The 17,127-nt window shown below is 48.7% G+C and overlaps 1 protein-coding gene across 1 annotated transcript in view; it reads right to left on the bottom strand.

Moving 5' to 3' along the window:
* The window catches only part of phip (pleckstrin homology domain interacting protein), a 140,190-nt gene that overhangs the window by 117,163 nt on the left and 5,900 nt on the right, over window positions 1-17,127 (bottom strand). Inside the window, exons 5-6 of the mRNA XM_064925811.1 lie at window positions 7,379-7,529; window positions 2,781-2,879 (exon numbers count right to left, since the gene is read on the bottom strand). Of these exons, the coding sequence (XP_064781883.1) occupies window positions 2,781-2,879; window positions 7,379-7,529 (250 nt within the window). The remainder of the gene's footprint in view (window positions 1-2,780; window positions 2,880-7,378; window positions 7,530-17,127) is intronic.

Raw genomic sequence — 17,127 nt, 5'->3', positions numbered from 1 at the left:
TCTGACCTTTAGCTGGGTCTTAATGGAGACCAGAGACTCTGACCTTTAGCTGGGTCTTAATGGAGACCAGAGACTCTGACCTTTAGCTGGGTCTCAATGGAGACCAGAGACTCTGACCTTTAGCTGGGTCTCAATGGAGACCAGAGACTCTGTAGCCTTGACCTTTAGCTGGGTCTCAATGGAGACCAGAGACTCTGACCTTTAGCTGGGTCTTAATGGAGACCAGAGACTCTGTAGTCTTGACCTTTAGCTGGGTCTCAATGGAGAACAGAGACTCTGTAGCCTTGACCTTTAGCTGGGTCTCAATGGAGACCAGAGACTCTGACCTTTAGCTGGGTCTTAATGGAGACCAGAGACTCTGTAGCCTTGACCTTTAGATGGGTCTCAATGGAGACCAGAGACTCTGTAGCCTTGACCTTTAGCTGGGTCTCAATGGAGACCAGAGACTCTGACCTTTAGCTGGGTCTTAATGGAGACCAGAGACTCTGTAGCCTTGACCTTTAGCTGGGTCTCAATGGAGACCAGAGACTCTGTAGCCTTGACCTTAAGCTGGGTCTCAATGGAGACCAGAGACTCTGACCTTTAGCTGGGTCTCAATGGAGACCAGAGACTCTGTAGCCTCGACCTTTAGCTGGGTCTTAATGGAGACCAGAGACTCTGACCTTTAGGTGGGTCTCAATGGAGACCAGAGACTCTGACCTTTAGCTGGGTCTTAATGGAGACCAGAGACTCTGACCTTTAGCTGGGTCTCAATGGAGACCAGAGACTCTGTAGCCTTGACCTTTAGCTGGGTCTCTATGGAGACCAGAGACTCTGTAGCCTTGACCTTTAGCTGGGTCTCAATGGAGACCAGAGACTCTGTAGCCTTGACCTTAAGCTGGGTCTCAATGGAGACCAGAGACTCTGACCTTTAGCTGGGTCTCAATGGAGACCAGAGACTCTGTAGCCTCGACCTTTAGCTGGGTCTTAATGGAGACCAGAGACTCTGACCTTTAGGTGGGTCTCAATGGAGACCAGAGACTCTGACCTTTAGCTGGCTCTTAATGGAGACCAGAGACTCTGACCTTTAGCTGGGTCTCAATGGAGACCAGAGACTCTGTAGCCTTGACCTTTAGCTGGGTCTCAATGGAGACCAGAGACTCTGTAGCCTTGACCTTTAGCTGGGTCTCAATGGAGACCAGAGACTCTGTAGCCTTGACCTTAAGCTGGGTCTCAATGGAGACCAGAGACTCTGACCTTAAGCTGGGTCTCAATGGAGACCAGAGACTCTGACCTTAAGCTGGGTCTCAATGGAGACCAGAGACTCTGACCTTTAGCTGGGTCTCAATGGAGACCAGAGACTCTGACCTTTAGCTGGGTCTCAATGGAGACCAGAGACTCTGAACTTTAGCTGGGTCTCAATGGAGACCAGAGACTCTGACCTTTAGCTGGGTCTTAATGGAGACCAGAGACTCTGTAGCCTTGACCTTTAGCTGGGTCTTAATGGAGACCAGAGACTCTGTAGCCTTGACCTTTAGCTGGGTCTCAATGGAGACCAGAGACTCTGACCTTTAGCTGGGTCTCAATGGAGACCAGAGACTCTGACCTTTAGCTGGGTCTTAATGGAGACCAGAGACTCTGTAGCCTTGACCTTTAGCTGGGTCTCAATGGAGACCAGAGACTCTGTAGCCTTGACCTTAAGCTGGGTCTCAATGGAGACCAGAGACTCTGACCTTTAGCTGGGTCTCAATGGAGACCAGAGACTCTGACCTTTAGCTGGGTCTTAATGGAGACCAGAGACTCTGACCTTTAGCTGGGTCTCAATGGAGACCAGAGACTCTGTAGCCTTGACCTTTAGCTGGGTCTTAATGGAGACCAGAGACTCTGACCTTTAGGTGGGTCTCAATGGAGACCAGAGACTCTGACCTTTAGCTGGGTCTTAATGGAGACCAGAGACTCTGTAGCCTTGACCTTTAGCTGGGTCTCAATGGAGACCAGAGACTCTGTAGCCTTGACCTTTAGCTGGGTCTCAATGGAGACCAGAGACTCTGTAGCCTTGACCTTAAGCTGGGTCTCAATGGAGACCAGAGACTCTGACCTTAAGCTGGGCCTCAATGGAGACCAGAGACTCTGACCTTTAGCTGGGTCTTAATGGAGACCAGAGACTCTGACCTTTAGCTGGGTCTCAATGGAGACCAGAGACTCTGTAGCCTTGACCTTTAGCTGGGTCTTAATGGAGACCAGAGACTCTGACCTTTAGGTGGGTCTCAATGGAGACCAGAGACTCTGACCTTTAGCTGGGTCTTAATGGAGACCAGAGACTCTGTAGCCTTGACCTTTAGCTGGGTCTCAATGGAGACCAGAGACTCTGTAGCCTTGACCTTTAGCTGGGTCTCAATGGAGACCAGAGACTCTGTAGCCTTGACCTTAAGCTGGGTCTCAATGGAGACCAGAGACTCTGACCTTAAGCTGGGCCTCAATGGAGACCAGAGACTCTGACCTTAAGCTGGGTCTCAATGGAGACCAGAGACTCTGACCTTTAGCTGGGTCTCAATGGAGACCAGAGACTCTGACCTTTAGCTGGGTCTTAATGGAGACCAGAGATTCTGACCTTTAGCTGGGTCTCAATGGAGACCAGAGACTCTGCAGCCCTGACAGTGACTGGAAGTGTGTTCAATATACATGACATTATATGTAGGCTATGTTCTATTCTGTTATTCTCCCCAAAAGAACATACAGACTGAAGTAACATATACCATCAACTACATTACACAACATTTAACCAGTCATAGGCTACCTACCGATGCTGGGCGGGCTCCCATAGATGACTGGCGGCTCAGGGGGCCTACCACAGTGCAGTGCTGCCAGGGCCAAACCCTTCCACACCACATGCTTACAGCCTGCAGGAACAAAACACACACACACACGTTAAACACACACACTCGAACAAATATGCTCCACACACACACACACACACACACACACACACACACACACACACACACACACACACACACACACACACACACACACACACACACACACACACACACGAACACATGTTAACACCAAAAGAAACACATGTTAAATATATGTATATACACACACACGTTAACCATACAAACACACACACAAACACCTTAAACACACACTAAAAGACACATTAAACATACACACATTGAAAACAAATGGGTTTTTTTGGGGGGGGGGCAGCTAAAAATAGATCAAAGGTTAAAGCAGAACAATGGTACGGTTGCGTTGTCCCATGGCGTTTATACTTGGGTACTATTGTTTGTACAGATGAACGTGGTTACTTCAGGCATTTGGAAATTGCTCCCAAGGATGAACCAGACTTGTGGAGGTCTGCAATTTTTTAAGTATGTATATCCACAGTAAAACAAGTCCAATATCGACATAGCCTGAAATGTTGCTCAGCAAGGAAGAAGTCACTGCTCCACGACCATAAAAAGCCAGACTACGGTAGAGGTCGGACGATTAATTGGAATGGCCGATTAATTAGGGACGATTTCAAGTTTTCATAACAATCGGAAATCTGTATTTTTGTGCGCCGATCTTTTACACCTTTATTTAACTAGTCAGTTAAGAACACGTTCTTATTTTCAATGATGGCCTAGGAACACTGGGTTAACTGCCTTGTTCAGGTTTAAATAATGCAAAAACAAAGTGTTGGAGAAGAAAGTGAAAGTGCAATATGTGCTATGTAAGAAAGCTAATGTTTAAGTTCCTTGCTCAGTACATGAGAACATATGAAAGCTGGTGGTTCCTTTTAACATGAATCTTAAATATTCCCAGGTAAAAGGTTTTAGGTTGTAGTTATTATAGGAATTATAGGACTATTTGTCTCTATACGATTTGTATTTCATATACCTTTGACTATTGGATGTTCTTACAGGCACTTTAGTATTGCCAATGTAACAGTATAGCTTCCGTCCCTCTCCTCGCTCCTCCCTGGGCTCGAAGCAGCAACACAACGACAACAGCCACCCTCGAAGCAGCATTACCCATGCAGAGCAAGGGGAACAACCACTCCAAGTCTCAGAGCGAGTGACGTTTGAAACGCTATTAGCGCGCACCCTGCTAACTAGCTAACCATTTCACATCGGTTACACCAGCCTCATCTCGGGAGTTGATAGGCTTGAAGTCATAAACAGCGCAATGCTTGACGCACAACGAAGAGCTGCTGGCAAAACACACGAAAGTGCTGTTTGAATGAATGCTTACGAACCTGGTGCTGCCTACCATCGCTCAGTCAGACTGCTCAAATCATAGACTTAATTAGCACATAATAACACACAGAAATATGAGCCTTTGGTCATTAATATGGTCAAATCCGGAAACTATCATCTCGAAAACAAGACATTTATTCTTTCAGTGAAATACGGAACCGTTCGGTATTTTATCTAACGGGTGGCGTCCATTAGTCTAAATTTTCCTGATATATTGTACAACATTCAATGTTATGTCATAATTACGTAAAATTCTGGCAAATTAGGCGGCCCACACTGTTGCATATACCCAGACTCTGCGTGCAATGAACACAAGAGAAGTGACACAATTTCACCTGGTTAATATTGGCTGCAAACCTGGATTTCTTTTAGCTAAATATGCAGGTTTAAAAATAAATAATTCTGTGTATTGATTTTAAGAAAGGCATTGATGTTTATGGTTAGGTACACATTGGAGCAACGATACGCACTGCATCGATCACATGCAACGCAGGACACGCGAGATAAACTAGTAATATCATCAACCATGTGTAGTTAACTAATGATTATGATTGATTGATTGATTGTTTTTTATAAGATAAGTTTAATGCTAGCTAGCAACTTACCTTGGCTTACTGCATTCGCATAACAGGCAGTCTTCTCGTGGAGTGCAATGAGAGGCAGGTGGTTAGAGCGTTGGACTAGTTAACTGTAATGTTGCAAGACAGAATCCCCCGAGCTGACAAGGTGAAAATCTGTCATTCTGCCCAATAACAAGGCATTTAACCCACCGTTCCTTGGCCGTCATAGAAAATAAGAATGTGTTCTTAACTGACTTGCATAGTTAAATAAAGATTAAATAAAGGTGTAAAAAAAATAAAAACGGCCAAATCGGTGTCCAAAAATACCTAATTAATCATTAATCAACCATTCAGATTAATCACTCGACCTCTAGTACCTAGTAGGCTATATACAGTGGGGTAAAAAAGTATTTAGTCAGCCATCAATTGTGCAAGTTCTCCCACTTAAAAAGATGAGAAAGGCCTGTAATTTTCATCATAGGTACACTTTCAACTATGACAGACAAAATGAGAAAAAATATCCAGAAAATCACATTGTAGGATTTTTAATTAATTTATTTGCAAATTATGATGGAAAATAAGTATGTGCAATGTGATTTTCTGGATATTTTTTTTCTCATTTTGTCTGTCATAGTTGAAGTGTACCTATGATGAAAATTACAGGCCTCTCTCATCTTTTTAAGTGGGAGAACTTGCACAATTGATGGCTGACTAAATACTTTTGTGCCCCACTGTATGTACCCAGCAGGCTATATATGTACCCAGCAGGCTATATATGTACCAAGCAGGCTATATATGTACCCAGTAGGCTATATATGTAACCAACAGGCTATATATGTAACCAACAGGCTATATATGTACCCAGCAGGCTATATATGTACCTAGCAGGCTATATGTGTACCTAGCAGGCTATATGTGTACCCAGCAGGCTATATGTGTACCCAGCAGGCTATATGTGTACCCAGCAGGCTATATATGTACCCAGTAGGCTATATATGTATCCAGTAGGCTATATATGTACCCAGTAGACTATATGTGTACCCAGTAGGCTATATATGTACCCAGTAGGCTATATATGTACCCAGTAGGCTATATATGTACCCAGCAGGCTATATATGTACCCAGTAGACTATATGTGTACCCAGTAGGCTATATATGTACCCAGTAGGCTATATATGTACCCAGTAGGCTATATATGTACCCAGTAGACTATATACCAGGATGTCTTGCTCCCAGACAGACTAAATAACTTATTTGCTCGCTTTGAGGACAATACAGTTCCACTGACACGGCCTGCAGCCAACGTGTTATCCCTCGCAGGCCCAGACGGCGCCCTCAGAGCATGCGCAAACCAGCTGGCTGGTGTGTTTACGGACATATTCAATCTATCCTTATCCCAGTCTGCTGTTCCCACATGCTTCAAGAGGGCCACCATTGTTCCTGTTCCCAAGAAAACTAAGGTAACTGAGCTAAACGACTACCACCCCGTGCACTCACTTCCGTCATCATGAAGTGCTTTGAGAGACTAGTCAAGGACCATATCACCTCCACCCTACCTGACACCCTAGACCCACTCCAATTTGCTTACCGCCCCAACAGGTCCACAGACAACGCAATCGCAACCACACTGGCCTAACCTATCTGGACAAGAGGAATACCTCTGTGAGAATGCTGTTCATCGTCTACAGCTCAGCATTTAACACCATAGTACCCTCCAAACTCTGGGTCTCAACCCCGCCCTGTGCAACTGGGTACTGGACTTTGACGGGCCGCCTCCAGATGGTATGGGTAGGTAACAACATCTCCACCACGCTGATCCTCAACACTGGGGCCCCACAAGGGTGCATTCTGAGCCCTCTCCTGTACTCCCTGTTCACCCACTACTGAGTGGCCATGCACGCCTCCAACTCAATCATCAAGTTTGCGGACGACACTACAGTGGTAGGCTTGATTACCAACAACGACGAGGCGGCCTACAGGGAGGAGGTGAGGGCCCTCGGAGTGTGGTGTCAGGAAAGTAACCTCACACTCAACGTCAACAAAACTAAGGAGATGGTTGTGGACTTCAGGAAACAGCAGGAGCACCTCCCTATCCACATCAACTGGACAGTAGTAGAGAGGGTGGAAAGTTTTTAGTTCCTCCGCGTACACATCAAGGACAAACTGAATTGGTCCACCCACACAGACAGCATCGTGAAGAAGGCACAGCAGCACCTCTTCAACCTAAGGAAGGCTGGAGAAATTTGGCTTGTCACCAAAAGCACTCACAAACTTCTACAGATGCACAATCGAGAGCATCCTGGCGGGCTGTATCACCGCCTGGTACGGCAACTGCTCCGCCCACAACCGTAAGGCTCTCCAGAGGGTAGTGAGGTCTGCACAACGTATCACCGGGGGCAAACTACCTGCCCTCCAGGACACCTACAGCACCCGATGTCACAGGAAGGCCATAAAGATCATCAAGGACAACATATCATGTGATTACAGTACTGACTCTTATTGGTGTGTAGCAGGCTAACATATCATGTGATTACAGTACTGACTCTTATTGGTGAGTAGCAGGCCAACATATCATGTGATTACAGTACTGACTCTTATTGGTACGTAGCAGGCTCTGTCGCCCCGCCCCCAGCAGACTGTGGATCCCGGGGACGCTGGCAGGAACCACCTCCTCCAGAAGAGGACACACCCTCTGGCACACCTGCAGCAGGTGGTCCGGACTGATGTGGCCATACAGCTTCACCTGCACACACACACACACACACACACACACACAAATAATTCAGGTTCCGGTTAAAAGCTGACCAGCCATTACAGCAGTAAGGTCAGTATGACGACAGTATTACCTATTCTCCATATAATTACATTCAGTACAATTACATATGTAGATGTTGTACAGAGCCAAGATATCTTCTTAAAATGCCTGGCCTACTTTTCAGACAGCACACACACACACACACCGAGCCGCTCTGCTGCCCAATTAGACACACACACAGACACACACACCGAGCAGATCTGCTGCCCAATTAGACACACACACAGACACACACACCGAGCAGATCTGCTGCCCAATTAGACACACACACAGACACACACACCGAGCAGATCTGCTGCCCAATTAGACACACACACAGACACACACACCGACCCGCTCTGCTGCCCAATCAGACACACACACACACACACACACCGAGCCGCTCTGCTGCCCAATCAGACACACACACACTGAGCGGCTCTGCTGCCCAATCAGACACAAACCGAGCCACTCTGCTGCCCAATTAGACACACACACACACACTGAGCGGCTCTGCTGCCCAATCAGACATACACACACACCGAGCCGCTCTGCTGCACAATTAGAACCACACACACACACCGAGCCGCTCTGCTGCACAATTAGACACACACACACACACCGAGCCACTCTGCTGCCCAATTAGACACACACACACACCAAGCAGCTCTGCTGCCCAATTAGATACACTCCCTCTCCGTCCGTCAGTCCGTCCCTCTCCTCTGTTATCTGTACATTCTGCACCGGCACTCTACTGTGCGCACACACACACACACACACACACACACACACACACACACACACACACACACACACACCAATGAATGAACCTTTAATTGCTTTCAATATTATCTCATTGGTCTGCAGACGTGATCCGTTTAATAAGAACACACTCATTAACAAAACTATAAGCGAATGCATAGAGCATGTGTGTATGGTAGCTAATAAAACCATCATTATCATCATCATCATCACTAATATAATAATGATAATCTTGTTAAGATGGCGCCGAAGATCACGGCTGACGTTTTCCATTCTCCCAACCAGTTGTGCTATTTTGTTTTTGCATTTTGTGTAACTTCATTTTTTACTTATTGTGTACATAATGTTGCTGCTACCGTCTCAAATGACCGAAAAAACCTTCTGGACATCTGAAAAGCGAATACTCACAGCGGACTGGAAGAAAACATTTTCCATTAACGAGTCCGACGAGAAGGATATCCTGCTTTCACTGGAACAGGCCCAGATCCCTGCCTTTCACTGGAACAGGCCCAGATCCATACCTTTCACTGGAACAGGCCCAGATCCACTCCTTTCACTGGAACAGGCCCAGATCCCTGCCTTTCACTGGAACAGGCCCAGATCCATACCTTTCACTGGAACAGGCCCAGATCCACTCCTTTCACTGGAACAGGCCCAGATCCCTGCCTTCACTGGAACAGGCCCAGATCCCTCACTGGAACAGGCCCAGATCCACTCCTTTCACTGGAACAGGCCCAGAGCCACTCCTTTCACTGGAACAGGCCCAGGTCCACTCCTTTCACTGGAACAGGCCCAGGTCCACTCCTTTCACTGGAACAGGCCCAGATCCACTCCTTTCACTGGAACAGGCCCAGATCCACGCCTTTCACTGGAACAGGCCCAGAGCCACTCCTTTCACTGGAACAGGCCCAGATCCACTGGAACCTTTCACTGGAACAGGCCCAGATCCACTCCTTTCACTGGAACAGGCCCAGATCCACGCCTTTCACTGGAACAGGCCCAGATCCACGCCTTTCACTGGAACAGGCCCAGATCCCTTTTCACTGGAACAGGCCCAGATCCATACCTTTCACTGGAACAGGCCCAGATCCACTCCTTTCACTGGAACAGGCCCAGATCCACTGCCTTTCACTGGAACAGGCCCAGATCCCTGCCTTTCACTGGAACAGGCCCAGATCCACACCTCACTGGAACAGGCCCAGATCCACCTTTCACTGGAACAGGCCCAGATCCACGCACTGGAACAGGCCCAGATCCACGCCTCACTGGAACAGGCCCAGATCCACTCCTTTCACTGGAACAGGCCCAGATCCACTGCCTTTCACTGGAACAGGCCCAGATCCATACCTTTCACTGGAACAGGCCCAGATCCACGCCTTTCACTGGAACAGGCCCAGATCCACTCCTTTCACTGGAACAGGCCCAGATCCACTCCTTTCACTGGAACAGGCCCAGATCCACTCCTTTCACTGGAACAGGCCCAGATCCACTGGAACAGGCCCAGAGCCACTTTCACTGGAACAGGCCCAGATCCACTCCTTTCACTGGAACAGGCCCAGAGCCACTCCTTTCACTGGAACAGATCGGGCCCAGAATCCAGGCGCCTGCCTTCCATTCTGGAACAGGCCCAGAACAGGCCCAGGTCCACTTTCACTGGAACAGGCCCAGGTCCACTCCTTTCACTGGAACAGGCCCAGATCCACTCCTTTCACTGGAACAGGCCCAGATCCACGCCTTTTCACTGGAACAGGCCCAGAGCCACTTTTCACTGGAACAGGCCCAGAGCCACTCCTTTCACTGGAACAGGCCCAGAGCCACTCCTTTCACTGGAACAGGCCCAGATCCACGCCTTTCACTGGAACAGGCCCAGATCCACGCCTTTCACTGGAACAGGCCCAGAGCCACTCCTTTCACTGGAACAGGCCCAGAGCCACTCCTTTCACTGGAACAGGCCCAGAGCCACTCCTTTCACTGGAACAGGCCCAGATCCACTCCTTTCACTGGAACAGGCCCAGAGCGACTCCTTTCACTGGAACAGGCCCAGATCCACGCCTTTCACTGGAACAGGCCCAGATCCACCCCTTTCACTGGAACAGGCCCAGGTCCACTCCTTTCACTGGAACAGGCCCAGAGCCACTCCTTTCACTGGAACAGGCCCAGAGCCATGCCTTTGACTGGAACAGGCCCAGAGCCACTCCTTTCACTGGAACAGGCCCAGATCCACGCCTTTCACTGGAACAGGCCCAGAGCCACTCCTTTCACTGGAACAGGCCCAGAGCCACTCCTTTCACTGGAACAGGCCCAGAGCCACTCGTTTTGCGCGAAGAAAAGACGCCGGAAAAGAGGCCACAGATCGGGCAGCCTTCTGAGAATCCGGAGGCGAACGAGTAAACTCCCAATGCCTTCCATTCTTCTTGCTAACGTGCAATCATTGGACAATAAAATAGATGACCTACAATTAAGATTCTCCTACCAACGGGACATTAACTTCTTACATCTATGGGGGCGCTATTTCATTTTTGGATGAAAAACCCAGAGCCAAGATATTTTGTCACAAAAAGATGCTCACTGCATATAATTGATACCATTCGAAAGAAAACACTCAGACGTGTCCAGAAATACCAACATATTCTCTGTGCGTGCCCTAGAACGTGAGCTTCAGGCAAAACCAAGATGAGATGGCATCCAGGAAATGACAAGGATTTTGAGGCTCTGTTTTCCATTGTCTCCTTATATGGCTGTGAATGCAGAGGAGTGAGTCAACCCAGTCGTCCCCAAGGTGTCTGCAGCATTGTGACATATTTGTGGGCAGATCATGGAAGATTGACATAAGGCCCAGATCCCAGGTGTCCTTGTCCTGGAAATTGGTGGTCACCAGTATTTTTCCATGCGACCTTTCACTGGAAGAGATATGTGAAAAACAGAGATATGCCAGGTGACCACATTTACCAGGTGTCGGTGTCCTGCGCCGAAATTCACCTGCGCCATGCGATAGAAAAAAACACCTTGAGGATTGATTCAAACAACGATTATGTAGTTAATCCGGAAAAGGTTTTACGTTGTAGGTGACTGAATTTTCGAGGCGCAATGTAGAAAACGGAACGATTTCTCCTACACACAGACGCTTTCAGGAAAAACTGCGCATTTGGTATGTAACTGAGAGTCTCCTCATTGAAAACATCAGAAGCTCTTCAAAGGTAAATGATTTTATTTATTTGGTTATCTGGTTTTTGTGAAAATGTTGCTCCTACTCAAAATGCTATGCTAGCTTTGCATACTCCTACACAAATTAGTCAATTTCTATGGTTCAAAAGCATATTTTGAAAATCTGAGATGACAGTGTTGTTAAGAAAAGGCTAAGCTTGAGAGCAGACGCATTATTTTCATTTTATTTGCGATTTTCAGAAATCGTTAACGTTGGGTTATGCTAATGAGCCTGAGGCTTTAGTCACAAACCCGGATCCGGGATGGGGAGTTTCAAGAAGTTAAAAACTGTAACATCTTATGTTTCACCGAGACGTGGCTGAACAACGAAACGGACAATATAGAGCTAGCGAGATTTTCCATGTACCGGCAGAACAGAGACGCTACCTCTGGTAAGACGAGGGGTGGGTGTGTGTGTCTATGTGTCAATAACAGCGGGTGCTCAATGTCTAATATTAAAGAAGTCTCGAGGTATTGCTCACCTGAGGTAGAGTACCTTATGATAAGCTGCAGACCACACTATCTACCAAGAGAGATCTCGTCTATATTATTCGTAGCCGTCTATTGACCACCACAAAGTGAAGTTGGCACTAAGACCACACAACCAGCTGTATAAGGCCACTCAACCAGCTGTATAAGGCCACTCAACCAACTCTATAAGGCCACTCAACCAGCTGTATAAGGCCACTCAACCAACTCTATAAGGCCACTCAACCAACTCTATAAGGCCACTCAACCAACTCTATAAGGCCACTCAACCAACTCTATAAGGCCACTCAACCAACTCTATAAGGCCACTCAACCAACTCTATAAGGCCACTCAACCAACTCTATAAGGCCACTCAACCAGCTGTATAAGGCCACTTAACCAACTCTATAAGGCCACTCAACCAGCTGTATAAGGCCACTCAACCAACTCTATAAGGCCACTCAACCAACTCTATAAGGCCACTCAACCAACTCTATAAGGCCACTCAACCAACTCTATAAGGCCACTCAACCAACTCTATAAGGCCACTCAACCAGCTGTATAAGGCCACTCAACCAACTCTATAAGGCCATAAGCAAAGAAGAAAATACTCAACCAGAAGCGGCGCTCCTTGTGGCTTTGGACTTTAACTGAAACTTAAATCAGTTTTACCATCATGTCACATGTGCAACCAGGGAAAAAAAATCTTAGACCTCCTCTACACCAGATACAGAGATGCATACAAAGCTCTCCCCCGTTCTCCATTTGGCAAATCTGACCATAATTGGCTTCATCAATAGGTGCATCGATGACGTCGTCCCCACAGTGACTGTACGTACATATCCCAACCAGAAGCCATGAATTACAGGCAACATCCGCATCGAGCTAAAGGTTAGAGCTGACGCTTTCAAGGAGCGGGACACTAATCCGGACGCTTATAAGAAAACCAGCTATGCCCTCAGAGAAACCATCAAACAAGAAAAGCATCAATACAGGATTAAGATTGAATCCTACTACACCGGCTCTGACATGGATGTGGCAGGGCTTGAAAACTATTATGGACTACAAAGGGAAACCCAGAAACGAGCTGCCCAGTGACGCGAGCCTACCAGACGAGTTAAATGCCATTTATGCTCGCTTCGAGGCAAGCAACACTGAAGCATGCATGAGAGCACTAGCTGTAGCCAATGTAGCCAATGTGAACAAAACCTTTAAACAGGTCAACATTTACAAAGTCGCTGGGCCAGATGGATTACCAGGACATGTACTCAAAGCATGTGCGAACCAACTGTCAAGTGTCTTCACTGATATTTTCAACCTCTCCCTGTCCGGGTCTGTAATACCTACATGTTTCAAGCTGACCACCATAGTCCTTATGCCCAAGAAAGCGAAGGTAACCTGCCTAAATGATTACCGCCCGTGGCACTCACGTCGGTAGCCATGGAACTGGGTCCTGGACTTCCTGACGGGCGCCACCAGGTGGTAAGAGTAGGCAACAACACTTCTGCCACGCTGATCCTTAAAACTGGCGCCCCTCAGTTGTGTGTACTTAGTGCCCTCCTGTATTCCCTGCTCACCCACGACAGCGTGGCCAAACACGACTCCAACACCATCACTAAGTTTGCTGAAGACACAACAGTGGAAGGCCTGATCACCGACAACGATGAGACGGCCAATAGGGAGGAGGTCAGAGACCTGGCAGTGTGGTGCCAGGACAACAACCTCTCCCTCAACAATGAGACGGCCAATAGGGAGGAGGTCAGAGAACTGGCAGTGTGGTGCCAGGACAACAACCTCTCCCTCAACAATGAGACGGCCAATAGGGAGGAGGTCAGAGAACTGGCAGTGTGGTGCCAGGACAACAACCTCTCCCTCAACAACGATGAGAGGTCGGAACTGGCAGTGTGGTGCCATAGGGAGGATAGGTCAGAGAACTGGCAGTGTGGTGCCAGGACAACAACCTCTCCCTCAACGATGAGACGGCCTACAGGGAGGAGGTCATACAACTGGCAGTGTGGTGCCAGGACAACAACCTCTCCCTCAATGTGAGCAAGACTAAGGAGCTGATCGTGGAAAAGGCGGGCTGAACAGGCCTCCATTAACATTGACAGGGCTGTAATGGAGCACCATCGAGAGCCTCCTGAACGGTTACATCACCGCCTGGTATGGCAACTGCTCGGCATCTGACCGTAAGGCGCTACAGAGAGTAGTGCGAAAGGCTCAGTACATCACTGGGACCAAGCTTCCTGCCATCCAGGACCTATATAATGGGCGGTGTCAGAGGAAAGCCCATCAAATTGTCAGAGACTCCAGTCATCCAAGATACAGACTGTTTTCTCTGCTACCGCACAGCAAGCAGTACTGCAGCGCCAAGTCTAGAACCAAAAGGCTCCTCATTATCACTAACATCAGTAATAGCACTATCATCATTAATATGATCACTAATATCAGCTTCTACCCCCAAGCCATAAGACTGCTGAACAATTCATAAAATCACCACCAGACAAGTTACATTGACCCCCTTTGTACACTGCTGCTACTCGCTGTTGTTTGTTACATATGCATAGTCACTTCACCCCTACCTACATGTACAGATGACCTGTCCCCTGTAATAGCCCTAGCCTGTCCCCTGTATATAGCCCCTGCACACCCTCACACTGACTCGGTACCCCCCTGTATATAGCCCTCACACTGACTATACCAGTGTCCCCTGTATATAGCCCTCACACTGACTCGGTACCGGTGTCCCCTGTATATAGCCCTCACACTGACTCGGTACCAGTGTCCCCTGTATATAGCCCTCACACTGACTCGGTACCAGTGTCCCCTGTATATAGCCCTCACACTGACTCGGTACCAGTGTCCCCTGTATATAGCCCTCACACTGACTCCCCTGGTACCGGGCACCGGTGCCCCTGTATATAGCCCCACACTGACTCGTATATAGCCCTCACACTGACTCGGTACCCTCACACTGACTCGGTGTCCCCTGTATATAGCCCTCACACTGACTCGGTACCGGTGTCCCCTGTATATAGCCCTCACACTGACTCGGTACCGGTGTCCCCTGTATATAGCCCTCACACTGACTCGGTACCGGTGTCCCCTGTATATAGCCCTCACACTGACTCGGTACCAGTGTCCCCTGGCCCTCACACTGACTCGGTACCGGTGTCCCCTGTATATAGCCCTCACACTGACTCGGTACCAGTGTCCCCTGTATATAGCCCTCACACTGACTCACCGGTACCAGTGTCCCTGTATATAGCCCTCACACTGACTCGGTACCGGTGTCCCCTGTATATAGCCCTCACACTGACTCGGTACCAGTGTCCCCTGTATATAGCCCTCACACTGACTCGGTACCAGTGTCCCTGACTGTATATAGCCCTCACACTGACTCGGTACCAGTGTCCCCTGTATGTCCCCTGTATAGCCCTCACACTGACTCGGTACCACTGTGTCCCCCCTGTATATAGCCCTCACACTGACTCGGTACCAGTGTCCCCTGTATATAGCCCTCACACTGACTGGTACCAGTGTCCCCTGTATATAGCCCTCACACTGACTCGTACCGTGTCCCCTGTATATAGCCCTCACACTGACTCGGTACCAGTGTCCCCCCTGTATATAGTCACACTGACTCGGTAGCCCCTGTATATAGCCCTCACACTGACTACTCCCCTGGTGACCGGTACCGTGTCCCCTGTCCCTCACACTGACTATACCAGTGTCCCCTGTATATAGCCCTCACACTGACTCGGTCCCCTGTATATAGCCCTCACACTGACTGTCCCCCCTGTATATAGCCCTCACACTGACTCGGTACCAGTGTCCCCTGTATATAGCCCTCACACTGACTATACCAGTGTCCCTGTATATAGCCCTCACACTGACTCGGTACCAGTGTCCCCTGTATATAGCCCTCACACTGACTCGGTACCAGTGTCCCCTGTATATAGCCCTCACACTGACTCGGTACCAGTGTCCCTGTATATAGCCCTCACACTGACTCGGTACCAGTGTCCCCTGTATATAGCCCTCACACTGACTCGGTACCAGTGTCCCCTGTATATAGCCCTCACACTGACTCGGTACCGGTGTCCCCTGTATATAGCCCTCACACTGACTCGGTACCAGTGTCCCCTGTATATAGCCCTCACACTGACTCGGTACCAGTGTCCCCTGTATATAGCCCTCACACTGACTCCGGTGTCCCCTGTACCCTCACACTGAGTGTCCAGTGTCCTCTGTATATAGCCCTCACACTGACCAGTGTCGGCCCTCACACTGACTCGTGTCCCCTGTATATAGCCCTCACACTGACTCGGTACCAGTGTCCCCTGTATATAGCCCTCACACTGACTCGGTACCAGTGTCCCCTGTATATAGCCCTCACACTGACTCGGTACCAGTGTCCCCTGTATATAGCCCTCACACTGACTCGGTACCAGTGTCCCCTGTATATAGCCCTCACACTGACTCGGTACCAGTGTCCCCTGTATATAGCCCTCACACTGACTCGGTACCAGTGTCCCCTGTATATAGCCCTCACACTGACTCGGTACCAGTGTCCCCTGTATATAGCCCTCACACTGACTCGGTACCAGTGTCCCCTGTATATAGCCCTCACACTGACTCGGTACCAGTGTCCCCTGTATATAGCCCTCACACTGACTCGGTACCAGTGTCCCTGTATATAGCCCTCACACTGACTCGGTACCAGTGTCCCCTGTATATAGCCCTCACACTGACTCGGTACCAGTGTCCCCTGTACCAGTGTCCCCTGTATATAGCCCTCACACTGACTCGGTACCAGTGTCCCCCCTGTATATAGCCCCACACTGACTCGGTACCAGTGTCCCCTGTATATAGCCCTCACACTGACTCGGTACCAGTGTCCCTGTATATAGCCCTGACTATATAGCCCTCACACTGACTCGGTACCAGTGTCCCCTGTATATAGCCCTACACTGATAGCCAGTGTCCCCTGTATATAGCCCTCACACTGACTCGGTACCAGTGTCCCCTGTATATAGCCCTCACACTGACTCGGTACCAGTGTCCTCTGTATATAGCCCTCACACTGACTCGGTACCAGTGTCCCCTGTA

Source organism: Oncorhynchus masou, chromosome 19, assembly GCF_036934945.1.
Source record: "Oncorhynchus masou masou isolate Uvic2021 chromosome 19, UVic_Omas_1.1, whole genome shotgun sequence".
Classification (NCBI taxonomy): domain Eukaryota; kingdom Metazoa; phylum Chordata; class Actinopteri; order Salmoniformes; family Salmonidae; genus Oncorhynchus; species Oncorhynchus masou.
Note: the sequence above shows the minus strand (reverse complement) of the source record. Positions and strands in the feature narration are given on the sequence as shown.